Consider the following 16788-nt stretch of genomic DNA (forward strand, 5'->3'; position numbering starts at 1 on the left):
TCCTATCTCTTGTCCCTTTCACTGAGACAGGCACTGGCGTCATGAGCCTTGAAGCCTTCTTCAAATGTCCAGAGATTTTTGTCAGTGTAAATCCTGAGACCACATTTGTTTTGTGGTTCAAAAAAGTATAGAAATAGATGACTTGAAGATACTATTTTCAAATGACTATGAACTTCCTGAAAGTCTTTGGGAAACATGTTTTAGATAAAATAAAAATGTACAGATATCTTGTTCAAGACTAAGCAAGAAATCTAGGCTGCCTGTGGTATACACACACACACACACACACACACACACACACACACACGTGGCATTTCCACTTCTTCCTTCATGTGCAGCCTTCCTGACTTGATGTTGTCTGTGCCTTTGTTCAGAAGTGTAACTAAAATCCCAAGTTACCTAAGGAGTACACAAAAACATCCTGTCTGAGGCATGTACCTGTCTTGTTCCCTTGCTAGTCAAAATCACTTCCCAGGCTCCAAGATGCCCAGTGCAGTATAGCTTTCACAAGCATCCACGAGGGTATCAACAAACCACAGATAGACAGAAAGGGGGAGACATGAGAAAATTAACGAACTGTCACCCTGCCCATTATACAGACAGATAGAAGATACTTCTTGATATTTATCTGACATTTGTTTAGTATTTTTTCTTTCAAATAGAACATTAGTGAGATTATTTGTAATACAGAGAACTGAGAGGGAATCCCAGACATGCCTCTTATCATCAGACTCTTGTCAAAAGTGTATCTTTTCAACAGTGCTGCTAGGTGCGCTAAGGGCACACTGTCTCTCCACTGGTGGAGTTCAGACCTGAGTGCCAAGCTGCCCTGAACTGCTCAGGCTTCTCTTTACCTTCCTTCCTTCTAAAGTCTTCACCGTCTCCATCACAGCATACTCTCAGTGAAAATACTGCTGCACACTAACAAATAGACCTGCAATTGCTACAACAGAAAATTATCATCAAATACAAGTTTTACGTCCCATGTTGGGCTTCAGTGCAAGTAAGGGTCATGAAGGCCACATGTCTTTCATTAGTTATTACAGCGCAGAAATAAGAAAATGACACAGATCAAAGCCCGGCTTTTGATTTCTATTCTTTCAACTATAACAATGAAGTAAACTGACCTTGAAAACCTCATTTTCCTTTGGTTGTATTTAAGCATGGTTTGTCCTAATTTTGAGAAAGGACTCTGGGGTTTTACAGTGAACTTCCTGTCTTATTAGTGACCCCAGCACTTTAATTTTCTGTTCCCATTGCTATGCTAGCACTGCTTGTACTGTCTACCTATATATACAAATACACGTATAGTTGCTTATGTAGATACATGCATAGACATGTATGTGTAAAATGTATGTATACACACACAAATGCTTCCTACAAAGCATTTTCACCTTGGTATCTGCAAACATAAAGCCTGCTATAATGGAAGGATCAATAAATGTTTGCTCAGGAAAGTATATGTAATGTGGAAGACAAGAACTTCTCTCTAAGAACTCAGGTAAAGTCACAATATTGCAGGAACTCGCCTGTTGCACTATTCTGGAGACTGAAGCAGGATTATCACTGTGAGACCTGCAAGTGTGGGCCATCCCTAGAATCACAGGAAGATCTTGGAAAACCAAAATCTTCAGGTACTCCAAATTATGGTTTGTTACCAAAACAGAGCCAATTTAGGATCAGGCTGGCTCACTATCATGCCGCATCTGAAGGCTGGTTTTCAGTATGTCAGCTTGGGTCTTTACCCAACCACTTCCTTCTCCAAAATAATAAAGTGTATCCTTAGATCTGTTAGGGCCAGGGGTAGAGGTTAGCTAGAAGTTCAAACTCATCAGCCTTATGGAGAGAAGGTTTGGCTTGCGGAAATGTCCTAAGAACCACATCTTACAGTGAAGGGCATTTACCATTAGGTTCAAAGAGAATAAATTAGAATCATAATCTCACCCTATACTTCAACAATGGGCCATTTTCCCCTCTCAATGGAAACACTCTGCTTAGTTCCTTCTAAAAAACACCACCTTCAAATCTTATACATTATTTAGTGGATTCTTGGGGGGCGCTCCAAAAAGAAAATAAAGAATTCTATTTGGGTGAGTAGAAAAACATAGGCACAAAGAAAAGCTAAGTGGTTTACCCCATGGCATAGTCATCTTCTGATGTATAGAACAAGAAAATTAAAGTTCGCAATTGTGGTCAACAAACAACCATGCTTTCTAAGTAAATACTGTCAAAGTAGAGCCTTGGACAGATCAAGGTGGGAGTGAGATAAGGATGCATCAATGTTAAATATAGGTAAAACAGAAGATTTACCACTTAAAACAGACTGCATAAAGTGCATTACCAGTGCAAAGTCAGCTGAAATGAAACCTTTCTGTCATTCATTTGTGATCTTTGTATCCAGCTCACACTTGCAGTGCTGCATGTGTGTGAAGGTAACCAGAGCCAGCAGTATTTAAAGCAAATATAATCCTGATAAGGTGGCAGCTGTGCAATAATCCAAGAAACATACAAAGTCTAAAAGTTGAAGCTCGCCCCCCTTTCTTAATTATCTGGACTTTGAGGAACATATTGTGTAATTTTGGGGGCTGGGACAGTGATGAATCAAACATTTTGGAAACCTTTGAAATGCTGATGTATTTCTGGTTGAGAATTCAAGGATTTTTTTTTCCCCCTTAAACTACCATATGTTTCAAACACAATCTCTGTTATGTATCAGCCAGATTTTGGAGTTCATAAAAAGGAGGGAGGGTTAAACCTAATTGATGGAAAACTCATTTGATTCTGCAGAATGAATAATTCTCTAACATGATAAATTCATTGAAAGAGGGAAAAATGCCTTCTAGTTCTACCTCCTAATCAACACTTAAGATAGAACCAAGGTTGTTGTGTTTTGCGTTTAAGGATTTCTAAAACACAACATTTTTAACATGGGACCTGGTAAGAGCAGGTTCTATTATCTTCTCTCATGAGTTATCTTTCTACTAAAATTGAGATGTTGGGTGGAGTTAGGGAATGGCCTTACATTTCAGAATGAAGAAAATGAATGACTCAGAAAAAAACTGAATTCTGAGGCTGGAGATGTCAAAAGGCGCCACCAAGTGACATATTGGAGGAAGTGCAGTCTCTTTTGACCAAGCAACTTGGATGGCCTGCCATTGTACTAGAGGCATCACCACAAAGGCTTTAAGGACACCAATACAGTACAGTCAAGGTATGACATTTCATTTCGTTGTGGTTTACAATTTCCAAAGCTAGGTAAGAAGATACCACTATCAACAGCTGAGCCAGAATTCTACTCCAAGTCCTGTGATGCGAAAAACAGCTGTGGGGCTGGAGAGACATCTCCGTGGTTAAGAGTATACACTGTACTTCCAGAGGACCTGAGTTGGTTCTCAGCACCCGCGTTGGGCAGCTTGTTGGCACAGAACCCCCAATAACTCCAGATGTAGGGAATTCAATCAGCTCCTCTGGCCTCTGTGTGTACCTTTCCATCCCCACCCCATGTACATAATTTAAAAACAATAAAAATATTTGAAATAAGGAGCTGTGAATCTCTAATTTTAAAGTTGCAGATCTAGAAGAAATGTCAAAATATTGCAAACTAACGCTTGAAGCTGTCTTGATGATGCTTCTAAATGGCATGGAAGACTGCTTTTTTAAAAAGAAAGAATAGCTGAAAACACTTATCATGAAAGATTTTTCTAGATATGTGTATATGAATGCATTATTATATACACATAAATTCATATACATCTTTTGCTTATTGAAAACACATCTGAAAGTTGTCCAACCCATGAAGAATACAAACATCAAGAACAAAATGAAAGCACATCCACAGCTCAGCAGTGGCACCTAACGTGAGGAGTATTCCTTTCTGTTTCTATTTTTATACATATGTATTATTTATTGACTTATTTCTATTAAAATGTTTAAATCAATATTAAATAACTAGCAAATGTTAATTTTATCCAGGATGAGTAACTTTCTAAACTATAAAAGTACCAAGTATACTGCATATACCCTAGCTTATATGCAGTGATAGGTATCTATATTGTGACCTTCACTGCAGAGGACTAAATATGGATGTGCAACCCTCCTAGCTGTCTGAGCAGTGGCTATAAACCAACCAACCACTTACCCGCATCTTCCTTCTCCTGGAGAATGGAGGTAGCAATCTTTTTTCTGCCTAATCTAGAACCTTATCAGGGCAGCAAGCGAAAAGATGCAAATGAAAGGCCACTGGACACCACTGGGGTGTGAAAACGCTCTTCAGGACTCCGGTTCTCAGATTTTCTCATGTACTTCCTACGCAGTGAGCACACTCAAGCCTGCCTTTCTTTCTTTCTTTCTTTCTTTCTTTCTTTCTTTCTTTCTTTCTTTCTTTCTTATTTAGTCAATTTATTTATCATATACACACAGTGTTTTGCATGCATAGACACCAGAAGAGGGCACCAGATCACATTATAGATGGTTGTGAGCCACCATGTGGTTGCTGGGAATTGAACTCAGGACTTTTGGAAGAGCAGACAGTGCTCTTAACCTCTGAGCTGTCTCTCCAGCCCCCAATACCTTTCTATTCTAAGTTGGTTAACTTGCTTTCTCTGGAGACTGAATGACAGTGCAACTGATTTCGGCTGGGATCACAGCTATCTGATTGTTACAGGAAACAATCATCTGTAAGTATCAAATTCTCTGTTGATGCTTTCTATAGGCATATGGTTTCCTTGCCTTACTATTTTACTATAGAACTTCACCCCCTTAATCTCAATACTGTATTCTATCCATGTGGCTTGAGGTAATCCCTCAACACTCCTGCTCTGCTTGCTCTGGCAGTTTACCACATCACTCCATGCTTCTCCCTGCCTCACGAGCCTTCCCAGTTGGTTCAGAGAAACCCGATGCTGCTAGCTGATTACTCCCTTCCTGACGCTTCTAGTTATTCTCCAAAGCATTTTAATTTTATGGCAATATCACACCTAATACGATGTATTTATCACCCTCTGCCTTGTGCCACTTTGGGTCCTTTCCAAGCGGTTGGATCTTATCAATCAGGTCCAACTGATGAGCTCCCACTATTATTCCCAGGATGCCAGCCTATAGGTAGGTTTTTAGTTGCTAGGCTCATTGACCTCTTTAGCTTTTGACATAGATATGACATCTCATATTTGACTCTGTTGGACTTTTAGGAATCTTTCTCATGTTTAGTTAACATGTTCTCTTGTCTTTTTACCAAAGCACTGATCATCACAAGCTGAGGAGACTGTGCCCAGGCCCCTAGGCTTCTGAGAGGGGCTACTGACTGGGCCACCCAACTATATTGCTATACTTACCGAGCAGAGTGAGAGGCATTGGCAAGTCATATCTTTCAAGTTATAAGCAGAAAATTATACAAAGAAAGCCTTCTGTTCTCAGTAGTTCCTGCCTCACAAATATGTCTGTCAGATATATTGGGCCAGAAGGCTGAAGATGATGCCCCAACATTATAGTTTTGGGTGACTGTTCAGGCAGCAAACTGTCTCTATAATTTTCTCATTTTGAAAGCTCTTAACCTGCACTTCCTGTCTACTCCGATGATTAATTTTACTCTCTCTCAAGTCTCTGATGGGGTTGAAGAAAGATAGTTTAGTTTTACAATTAAGCTTAGTTGTTTAGGGGTTAAGATGTTTTTAGGTCTAGATAGATGTTTTAAGTTGATAATGATGAGATATGATAAATATTGATTTACATCCAGAATTTTAGACGCAGCAAGATAGGAAAGATGTTCTCTTCAAGGCTGCCAAATACAAATAGCCAAATCACTAAGACTGTATGTAACGTTTATATAATTCCTGATTTTGTGATTCTTCTTGCTGTAGGTAGCTTATTGTATATATGTATAATAATATAAATGTATATGTTAAAAAAAAGAAAAATACCTGTATGAAATAAAGAGGGAAGAAGAGAAAAAAAGAAAGCTTGGTAATTATCTGAGAAAATGTTCAAAGCAACAAAACAAAAGTTCCCAATCATCTTTGTAACTTGTTTCTCTCAACTTACTCCCACCCTGTATCACTTCCTGAACCAAGTTACATTCTTACCGGTCACAAAGGGCAGGGACAGGAAAGAACAGAAGCTTACCAAAGTGAAAATGGAAGCAGAAAAAAAAAAAAAAAAAAAACAAAAAAACAAAGAACAAAGGGAATTAAAAAGGTTTGTTTATGAGCCCAATCAAGGTAAAGGTAAGCTAGGAAAAAACTACCAGAGTCTCCAACATTTTTGGTATTCGTTATCCATGAGAAAAAAATGCTATATGTTGTGTTTGTTTTGCTTAAGTTGGCATTAGCCGTGTATCAATGTACACATTGTCCAATAGCATAGTGTTGGTTATTTTTCCTTAATTTACCACCTCCCAACAATCCTACATCTTGCCATTTCTTTACACGCCATCCTTGCTTATACTACTGCCCTGGTTTTCAGAGCTTGTTCACCTATCAGCTGACTCCTGCAGTTACTCTTGGTGTTTTACCCCCACCCACAGACCTCTCCCTTCTGAAAATAAAATCACCAGAAAGCTGGCACAGACAGCTCTCTACTCCTTCTCAGCAGAGAATAGGGAGAAGCAGGAGAGGAGCACACGGCACCTGACGCTGGAGCTTGCTTTCCTTACGCAGAAGGATGACAGCGGGAGAGAGCATGCCATGCTATCCTGTGAGCATTGAGCATTCACTTGGGTGCCACGTCTCCAATAAGACACCCCCACCATGGGTACCGCTGCTGTTTTCAAACATACCTAGGGTGCTTTTGGAGCTGGTCAGTCTTACTTTAGTGTGAGATGACTGTATCTTTCATCCAGCTCTACAGCTGAAGCTGTAATGAACTGTAAGCTGAGTCCAGGCAAGGCCTAATCCTAAGGCAACGGTTACTATGATGTGAATGGGGCTGTGCAGATTTCCAGAGAGGGTTTTCGAGGGGGTAAATTATTCCTCTAGAGGCCCAGATTCACCTATCTGCTGCATGGAGGTATGTCTCTAATCTAGAGATGGCACCAGCACAGCAACACCCCTATATCTAGGGATATGGAGCATCAAGTAACTAATCGCCCTGATGCTGGGCCATCACTGGAAACAACAAGAACAAGAAGCAGAAATTCTCATCGCTCATCATGAACTGTTGTGGCATTAATAGTTCTAGCACTCTATGTTCTTAAAGAATGTTTAAAGAAAAAATTACTTACTGCCTTCCCACGTACAATGCAAGAGATTCAAGGCCCCTTCTACCCGCTTCCAGTGTGCAAGATGAAAGAATGCATATGCTATTGCTTCACTGTCTCCTCTCTTCAGGATGTGTTCTGGTGGGAGGATTAAGCTTTTCATTTCTAGTAGATACTGAAATGTAAAAAGCAGAAGACAGATGCGTTAGTATACAGTGGTTAGGAATCTGACACTGAATTAGGCTGATTTCCCGAAAACCATCATTCGCAAACATTTTATCAAGCCTGCAACTCCATGGCTCCATTTGAAGGCAATTACTAAAACACCCAGCAATAGTCAGCTTGTCGACAGTTGATTAGCTTTGTGCTAGTTTCCTTCTAAGAAGACCAGAGACTTGTAGGATAAAATACTCTAACCAAAGAAATAAATATAGGCTCAAACAGCAAAAGTGAAAATGTAGGAGACACAGTAACTTGGTATAATTTTATAACCACAATGAAAATACATAATGCGGTCATATAAAACCAAACAGTTACATGGCTAAAGCACCTGCACTAAAAAGACCTGACATTGAGTGGCACTCTCCATGTATTTTTTCTATACATGTGTATGAAGAAGTAGCTTGCTTTGTGAAAAGAACTAGTGATAGAGTTTTCAGATGTGGGAACTATGAAAAGTGTCAGCTTACATGTAGGAAAAGCCAAGATGGAACAAACTGCGAGGACCTTTTAGACCTTTCCCACAGACTGAAGGGACTGAAGTTTACATCGCTCACTCCTATTCAATAGAAGTAATCTGTGGGTATGGGGAAAGAACAGGCGTCCCTTTCCTGGGGAGCACGGGAGGCCTAAATGTCCATTTCTATCCCTTTGTACTTCCTATAAGACAGAGAGGCAGGCTGATGTAGGACAGTTTCTTGGCACTACGTTCCTCACTTCCTTTTGTAATCGATCCCCAAACATTTCAGGTGCACACATCGCCATTACCACCACTCCGCACCACTACCACTTCTACTATCGTGGACAGCAAACAGTAGGCCTTGCAGTGGTATGTTTAATTACCATGACGTGAGTACAACAACAACAAAAATGCTATGACAAGTTTAAATAACGTTTAATTTTAAAAAAGAACTGTCTGGTTTCTTTCTGTCAAAGGAAATTTGTGAAGGAGCAAATTGTAGAAGATTCCTCATGTACACAATAAAGGCCAAGACACAGCTATTGCTATTTCATTGTCCTCTATGGCCCACGGAAGGTGTTTATCATGATGATTTGAACATGAATTCCCAAAGAACTTTTTGTCATTTGCTTTTTGCAATCCTACAAGCCACAGATTTTTCCTACATTTTATCTGAAAACAGTGTAGGACAAAAATCTGTGAAAAAGTAATGCTATTTTTGCAACCGGTACTATAGTTATAATAAAAATACAATTAAATTAACTATAATATAAATACAAAGGACACACTTTGTGCTCAGAGATAGCTGGTTATCCCCTCATGATTTTGTTACATTAATAAACTCCATTGTGAATTATATAATGGCAACAATAGTCTGATAAGCCGCCAAGGCTATGAATCATCACAAAGACCTAAAACTCTCATACAGTGTTAAGCCATATAGTTTTAGAGTAAAAAAGCATAGGAAGATCATTTTGTGGCCATCAGCAATCTTCAACAAAATTAATCAGGAGCAAATTTTACTTAATGAGAGTCTAAGAATAAGATCTTGATCTGAGTTTTTAGTAATGATTCATAAATACCCTGCCAATTAATCAAAATCAGCAAGATGCTATATGAATTTTGAAACTAAATAGAAATAAACTGGCTTAATTAACCCATGTGGAGAAAAAAATCTCTCAGGTTGCATAGATTCGGATGGTGCCTAAAGGAAAAGTATAAAGCACTTTCTTTTTTTTATTTCTAGGACTAAGAAAATCTCTTAAGACTGCTTCATTACAAATTTCTCTTGGGACCTTAAGAAATAGGGAGACATAAGAAAATATGTAAGTGGGTATTTCCCTATTTGTGGGTCAAAAGCAAAGTAGGATACAGAGAAGAGAAACCCTGGGTTCAGAAAGTTATCAACTGCCCTGTCAACTGTCCTATGTGGTGATTATGTAGTTACTTTAATTAATATTAAACAACATAAAAATTCAGTTAAAACCACTATTCATATTCCAAGTCCTCAAGTGCTGCATGTGGTTAACGACTACTGCACTGTTAATTTTAAAGACATATGCATAGTTGTAGAATAGGCTTTTGGCCAGAACTGCTGGAGTCAGGGGCTTCCGGTCTTCAGTGAACTAAGCTAGCTTTCAGATGGAACTCATGCCTACCACTGTCATCAGTGCTAAGAACTTGTGGCTAAATAGGACATAGGCCCAGGGGAGAATCTACCACTATTATTCTACTAAATGAATATATTATTAAATTGACTCATGATGACTTATCCTTAGACCAATAAATTAGTGCAGCTCCCAACCCTCAACAGATAACCTTCTCTTATCATTAATGGCAATTCACAGAAAGACTCACAATTGATCAACATTCAGCAATTAATACTGCAACAACAGTGCCTTTAGGACATAACAGGGCAGTTGGACACATAAATGCACAATAGTTGTAAGCACACAAGATACATACAACAATCACAACATGGAGGTGGGAGGTGATCACAAAGCCTAACCCCTCGCCATGGAACTACTAGAAATTGATCACTGGTAGGTGAGAGAGTTAGTTTTCTTCAAGGATATGGCTCCTGAGAGGCCATCCAGGCTTCAGTAGATGGCCTTTGACCCATAAACATACTGACTACATGAATAGATTCAGTGGGAGGGGAAGAAAGACATGATGTTGGGAGAAGATCATTGGGAGGAAGTGAGAAAGAAACTGAAGAAGAGGGAATGGAAGTGACTTTGATCAAACCACATATAACTCAATGAACATGGAGAAGTCGAGCTGGTGCCCACTTATAGTCTCTAATCATACTGTCTAGTGTTCATGGTGCTAGAAGGCACTTTATGCACTATCAGAAGATAAAGGTAAACACTAACCCAGCTACCAAGTCTTTTTGATCCATGTGCAATTGTGGCTCAAAAGTTGTTGGGGTAACCAACCACTGTGTGATTGGATTAAAGGCACACTTCATGAGATGAACCCATAGACGCTGGACAATGTGCAGAGAGTAAGAGACCTTGGAACACTCAGTCCTAAATGCTATGTCTCCATCAAATCCCTCTCTTTGTGGCTCAGGGAACTTTGCAGAAGAGGAAGTAGAAGGATTGTAAGAGCCAGTAGGGATGGAAGACACCAAGAAAAGAAGGCTTTTTAGAAAGAGACACAATAGGGCTGATGCACATGTGAACTCAGAGTGTGTTAACAGCACGCACAGAGCCTGCATAGACATAAGCCAGATGGGGTCCCTGTGCTGAGATGCTGAAGTTGACACAAGTCTCCATTCTTAGCCAAGAAGCTATCTCCAGCTGACAACCACTTGTAAAAGAAAAACTAGTTTTCTCTAATGTAGTCTCACTTGGAATTTACAAACCATACTTAAAGGCAGGATCCATGCTCAAATGGTCAACATGGAAAACAAATTCAAAGCTTAGTTTGGAGAGATTTTAGCTTATAATGTCTTATCTGGGCATATTTTGATCTTATAGATATTTTGCTTACATATAATAGTTTCTAATTTTGTGATTTTTAATGGAATTTCTGGGTGTGTGTGTATGTATGTCTGTGTGAGTGTATCCATGTGTCAGCATCTGCATGAGTTTTTTTATGCTTTGTATTTGGCTCTTTTCTGTTTGTTTTGTCCTATTCTGTTTTTGCCTATTTGTTTTCTAACGAGAGGGAGGAAAAACATGGCATGGATTTGAGTGGGTGAGAAGGATCTGGGAGGAGCTGAGAGAGAAATCATGAGCAGAATACATTGTATAAAAAATCTATTTTTTTGTCCTTTTTTTTTTTTTGTCTTTTTAAAAGTAATTTACTCAAATTACATCTCAATTGTTATCCCCTCACTTGTATCTTCCTATCCCTCTCCCTCTTTTACCCTATTCCCCTGCCCTAGGTATGTGACAGAAGGGGACCTCCTCCCCTACCATATGATCACAGGCTATCAGGTCTCATCCTAGTAGTCTGCATACCCTTCCTCTGAGTGCCACCAGGTCTCCCCATCAAGGGGAAGTGGTCAAATAGGGGGCACCAGAGTTCATGTCAGAGTCAGTCCCCACTCTCCACACAACTGTGGAGAATGTTTTGTCCATTAGCTAGATCTGAATAGGGGTTCTAGGTTTACTGCATGCATTGTCCTTGAAAAAAATCTATATTCGATAAAAATTAAAATTATATTTAAAAAAGCCACACTGTATACATATACAGAAACCTCAAACAATAAGAAAAAGATCTACAGATACCCATGGTAGGAACATATATTCATTGAAAATGAACACAAACTATAATAAAACTATAATAAATAAAGTAAAACAAAATTTTGTTTAAAAGCATGGTTGACCACCAGGACATCTACATGCACTTGAAAAATGATAGTGAATTTGAGTGAACATGAGTGAGACAGATGCTTATTTATTTGGAAAACTGAATGGAATGCATGCATGTGGCTTCTAGGACATCACCCATCGTCCAAAATGTAGGTTCTGAGATGATGTTCTGCCCCTGGAAGCTACCTCTGACCCTGATATATGGGGACGTCAAGCACATCTAAGGCAACTTGCTTACATGTGTCCCTTTCTCTGCTCAATGACAAAATCCTCAGGGATTGAATTTTGCCATGCGCATGTCACTTTCTCCTACTGCTCCCTGTAAAGCACCTTGCACATACATGTGACAACCTAAACTCAACCCTTGCTTCCCAAAAACACCCTCAAAAGGAGCACTCCTGACCTCGTCAGACTAATGAAGTTACCAAAAGCAATTCACCAAGGAGACTTAGCTCTGCCTTCTTACTTATCTATTTAGGGCAGGAATAGTTTATGTCTATAAAGCAGATTTATACTCCTGTACAGTTCAAGTATGTTGGCTGTAACCAACCAATGAAGGCTAATAACAACAATGTGCTATGTTTTGGGCCAAGCATAAAATGGCTGGCAATATCAGGTCTCAACACGTGCAACATTTAAATTAGAAAGGCATGGAACAACATTTCACATCCTACTTGTCAAGAGAAAAATAAATGAAAGAGGGCAGATCCCTATCCACAAGTATGCAGAAATCAATTAGGCTAACTCTACTTTGCAAATCAGAGAACATGCTCTGCCTGTCTGTTTTAGCAACTTGACTTCTATTAGCTAAGTCAGCATTCTGTGTTATCTTGCCTGCATCCTACCTCTAACTTCCTTCCCAAGTTCTCAACCACACTAGTTGAAGAGCAGCACTTGTAAAGGTTTCGGAAGCAACTTTTCAAAGTCAATTTGTGTCAGATTGTGTTCCTTATGCCCGATACATTAGCATGTAAATCCAGAGCATACACAGGGAAGTAGACAGTTCTGCTCTGTGAGTGAGTGAACGGGGCCTGCTCCTGCATGCATGGAGCAGAGGAATGCTGCACAGATACTACTCCAAGTGACGGACTGCCAAGGTTTCCCTTTTCAAGGTATAAAACTTTCCAGTAATTTGAAGAAAAATTATTCCCAAGTTATCCTTCACATAGATATTAACACAAAGGAATTAATTTGTCTATATTTCTGGAATGTTCAATACAAATGATACCATTAATCATACAAAAACCATCAGCAAAATACAGGAAATAATATGAATCAACAAGGTAATTAAATTACAGCACATTTACAAGACAAATCTCAAGTTACTCTTCAAAGCCCAACAGTGGAAGAATATTTATTAGCAAAAATATTATGATATATTGCTAAATGAAAAAAGTCTGTCATACTATATATATGTATGTGCATGTGTGTGTATGTGTGTGTGTGTGTGTGTATGTGTAGCAGATCGTTTTGATATTAAAATATGTGTTTGATATTAAAATATTAAAAAGTATTAGATGGGTTAAAAGTTAAGAGTAGCTAAATATTATTATGGAAGATTTCTTTCTTTTGTGTTAAAATTTCCATTATTGTTTTCTTTCATCTATGCATGTGGTTCAGCAGTTAAGAGCACTTACTGCTCTTGCAGGGGACCTCAGTTTGGCTCCCAGAGGCCACACTGTGGCTTACAACTACCTGGAACTCCAGTTCCAGGGAAACTGACACCCTCTTCTGCTTTGTGCCAGCCAAGTACAGGCTGCACATAAACAAATCTAGTCAAACACACATATGCATTAAACAAATAAATAAGTGAATAAACCTGGGGAACAGGGGAGTTCAAGGGGAAAGCGAGAAATGATGTAGACATAGCAGACTCGTTTATGAAATCTTCCTCAAATAAAAATACATAGTCACATTAGAAGAAAAAAAAAACCTAGTGACATGTGGAAGAGAAACAGTATATGCTGAAGTTCACTGGTGAGTCCTCCCCGGCCTCAGTGCCACACGTGAAATAGGATAAAACATCCCACGTAACTGCAGCTCATTCAGTTCTACTGTCCCGCAGAAGGAAGTGTCCACACCAGAGATCCTGTATGTCTGCCTCCTTCTGCCTGCCACCTGCTACTATGAACTGCTGTTTGGAATCCTGCTCGACCATATTGCTATGTCCTTGGATATGTTATCTAATTTCTTTGCTTTTCAGTTTATTCATCTGTAAAAACTGAGCAGCAAAAGCATGTTATTGGTGTCTGTCTTAGCTAGGGTTTTATTACTGTGAAGAGATACCCATGACCACAGCAACTCCTATAAAGGAAAACATTTAATTGAGGCTATCTTACAGTTTTAGAGTTTGGTCATGGCAGGAAACACGGTGCTAGAGGAGCTAAGATTTCTACATCTTCATCCGCACATAGCAGGAGACTGTGTGCCTTCTAAGCATATAAGACCTCAAAGCCAGCCCCAACAGTGACAAATTTCCTCCAACAAGGCCACACCTCCTAAAAGTGCCACTCCCTATGGCCAAGCATTCACACACAAGAATCCATTGGGGCCATTCGTCCTCAGACCACCACAGTGTCAGAGTTTAGAAATGACATATGATAATACAGGAAGTATTTACAAAGTACCAATGAATAAGTACCTGTGCATACACATTAACTGAAGAGAGGATTATTTTACTACAGTAAAGTTGAAATTCTCACGTAATTGTAAAGGTGAGTTCCAATTTGTAGGGGGATTCTCCATGTATAGCTGAGTTTGTTTCTAGGTGGAACACAAGAGCAGTTTTATCGCAGTAGCAGATCTGACTACTGGAGGCACCAATTGACCAACAAAGATATGAGCATGAAGCAAGGCTGAATGAAAAATGGATGCTGATTTACAGTCACCGGTACCCGCCTCTCCCTGGTTTGCTTGTCTATTCAGCAGTGAATTTCTTTCCCTTGAAAACTTGTAATTCCCACAGTATATCCTAAGAAAAAAAATATGAAAGTGCCAAACTAGGCCCTAGGGACAGAGCTGTGCATAGCCAAGTTCATACACATGGGAGCTTATGCAAAGACAGAAGGACACACTGAGTACTCCAAAAACATAGACATGAAAGTATGTAAAGGGGCAAGGAGAGATATAAGAGTATCACAGTGTGTCTTAAACACATGGATCTTGTAGTATGTACAGGGCGCCCCAAAGACAAAGTATTGGAGTCTCCAAAAACTGCCCCAAGGGTATGAATGTGAATCACGTGGTGTCTCTGCCTTGATACTCCATAACCTTTGTGAGGGAGAGAAGGAGGGAAAGCAAGGTCATGCACAGGCAAAGAAAGTAGAACACATTTATTAACAAAGAAACGAAGAGAACTGTGTGAGGAGGTTCACAGAAGAGGGGAGGGATGACAAGGCCAGAAACAAGGCTCAACAATGGCTGTGACACATTAAGGGAAACAGGTGGCACTTAGGGCCTGGGGCAGTGTGAGCAATGTCATGAGAGCAGCTGTCTACACTGACACATGACCCTGGAGACTCAGAGGGAAACTGGGGGCTCAGGAGCTTCAGGAGCTTGCCTAAGGCTTTACAAGCTGCATGAGACAGAACTGGCATTAAGAATTCAGCCTTTCTCCAGGTGGTGGTGGCACATACCTTTAATCCTAACACTCAGGAAGCAGAGACAGGTGGATTGTTGTGAGTTCAAGGCCAGCCTGGTTTACAAAGTGAGTCCAGGACAGCTAAGGCTACACAAAGAGACCCTTTCCTGAAAAACAAACAAACAAACAAACAGAATTCAGCCTTTCTACTACTATCTGAGGAAGAGAAACAAGAAATGGCACTCAAGACATCCTGCCGAATGTGACCTTTACTGTAGAGTTACCATATGTTTTTCAAACTTTCGGACACAGACTAGTATGTTCAAAGGTAAAACAAACACAAATGTGTTGAATATGTGATGAAAAAGAGACCTGGGACATGTGGAAAAAGACCTGAAATAGGTGTGAGGACATGTTACAACTTCTAAAATAATCAAAAGCAAACCAAAACAAACAAAAAACAAAAAATAAAAGACCCTACTGCAACAGACTCTAGGGAATAAGCCTGTGAGAGAAATGGGGAAAGGAAACGATGTGCCAGGCCAACAGGTGGGGTAGAGGCAAAGAAGCAGAAGTTAGAAAACCTCTAGAAAGTTCTTGTCATGGCCATGGGGAAACTAACTGGAGAGAAAACCACGTCCCTAGGACGGAAGTGTCTGACAGAACATGAGACAGGAAGAAGGAATGTAGTATGATCGTGAGTGCTGCCACTCAGGAACATGGGCTAACATAAGGTCCTTAGCTGGGGTGTCAACACCAGTGGAAGAAGTGTGTTAGCAGTGGGAAGGTGACAAGTAGAGTTTTAAAGTATCTGCATAACTTTCCTGGGCAGATGGCCTGTGGGATTCAGGTGCTAGGTCTAAAATCTGTGAAAGGAGTAGGAGACAGAGTCAGGTGTTTGGGAACACGGGCAAGAGCAGAGCCCTGTCTCCCATGAAATTCCACAGAAGACTCTGAAGCACAAGAAGAGAGGGGCTCCTTAGAGACTTTCTACTCTTGAGAAAGTAACTTTAAAACTGTTTTCTGTTCATTTTCCTTTGGGTTGTGCTTCTATAACATATCTCCTTACTCCCTTGCAAAAAGAGTTTGGAACAAAATGTGGCTCAAAGAAACGTATATTGAAATAATATTTCTGCAATATACCATTGATATACAATATCATAGACAATCTGCCAGGGTATTTTGAATTTCTGCTTCCATGCTTCCAGTATCTTGAAATGCTAAAACTCGCTACACGTTGTTTCCTAAATTGGATTAAAAAGCAATTTTATTCTCTGTCAATCAGCTTTACCAAGATACTGAGAGGATTGCTTTAGTGCATGCAGGAGTTTACATCGGTCTAACAGTGTCCTGCAGACACCTCATTAGCATATGCAGACACCTCATTAGCATATGCAATTACCGGAACATTCCCCTTCACGGGTCTTTTAAAATTGCTGTGAAATGAATTTTTAAATTGGCAATAGATGGTTTTTGAAAGGAAAACCAAAAGTAAATTTTGAAGGGACTGCATTTC

General features: G+C 39.7%; 1 protein-coding gene across 8 annotated transcripts in view; it reads right to left on the reverse strand.

Moving 5' to 3' along the window:
- Positions 1-16788, reverse strand: part of St7 (suppression of tumorigenicity 7) — a 236349-nt gene that overhangs the window by 14446 nt on the left and 205115 nt on the right. For all 8 annotated transcript variants that reach the window (XR_007831283.1, XM_051151888.1, XM_051151889.1 and 5 more), the window contains one exon: positions 7214-7364. Coding sequence is in view for 7 of the 8 variants with exons in the window: in XM_051151888.1 (XP_051007845.1) it covers positions 7214-7364 (151 nt within the window). In the remaining variant the exon portion in view is untranslated. The remainder of the gene's footprint in view (positions 1-7213; positions 7365-16788) is intronic.

This window comes from Acomys russatus, chromosome 10 (assembly GCF_903995435.1).
Source record: "Acomys russatus chromosome 10, mAcoRus1.1, whole genome shotgun sequence".
NCBI classification, from domain to species: Eukaryota; Metazoa; Chordata; class Mammalia; order Rodentia; family Muridae; genus Acomys; species Acomys russatus.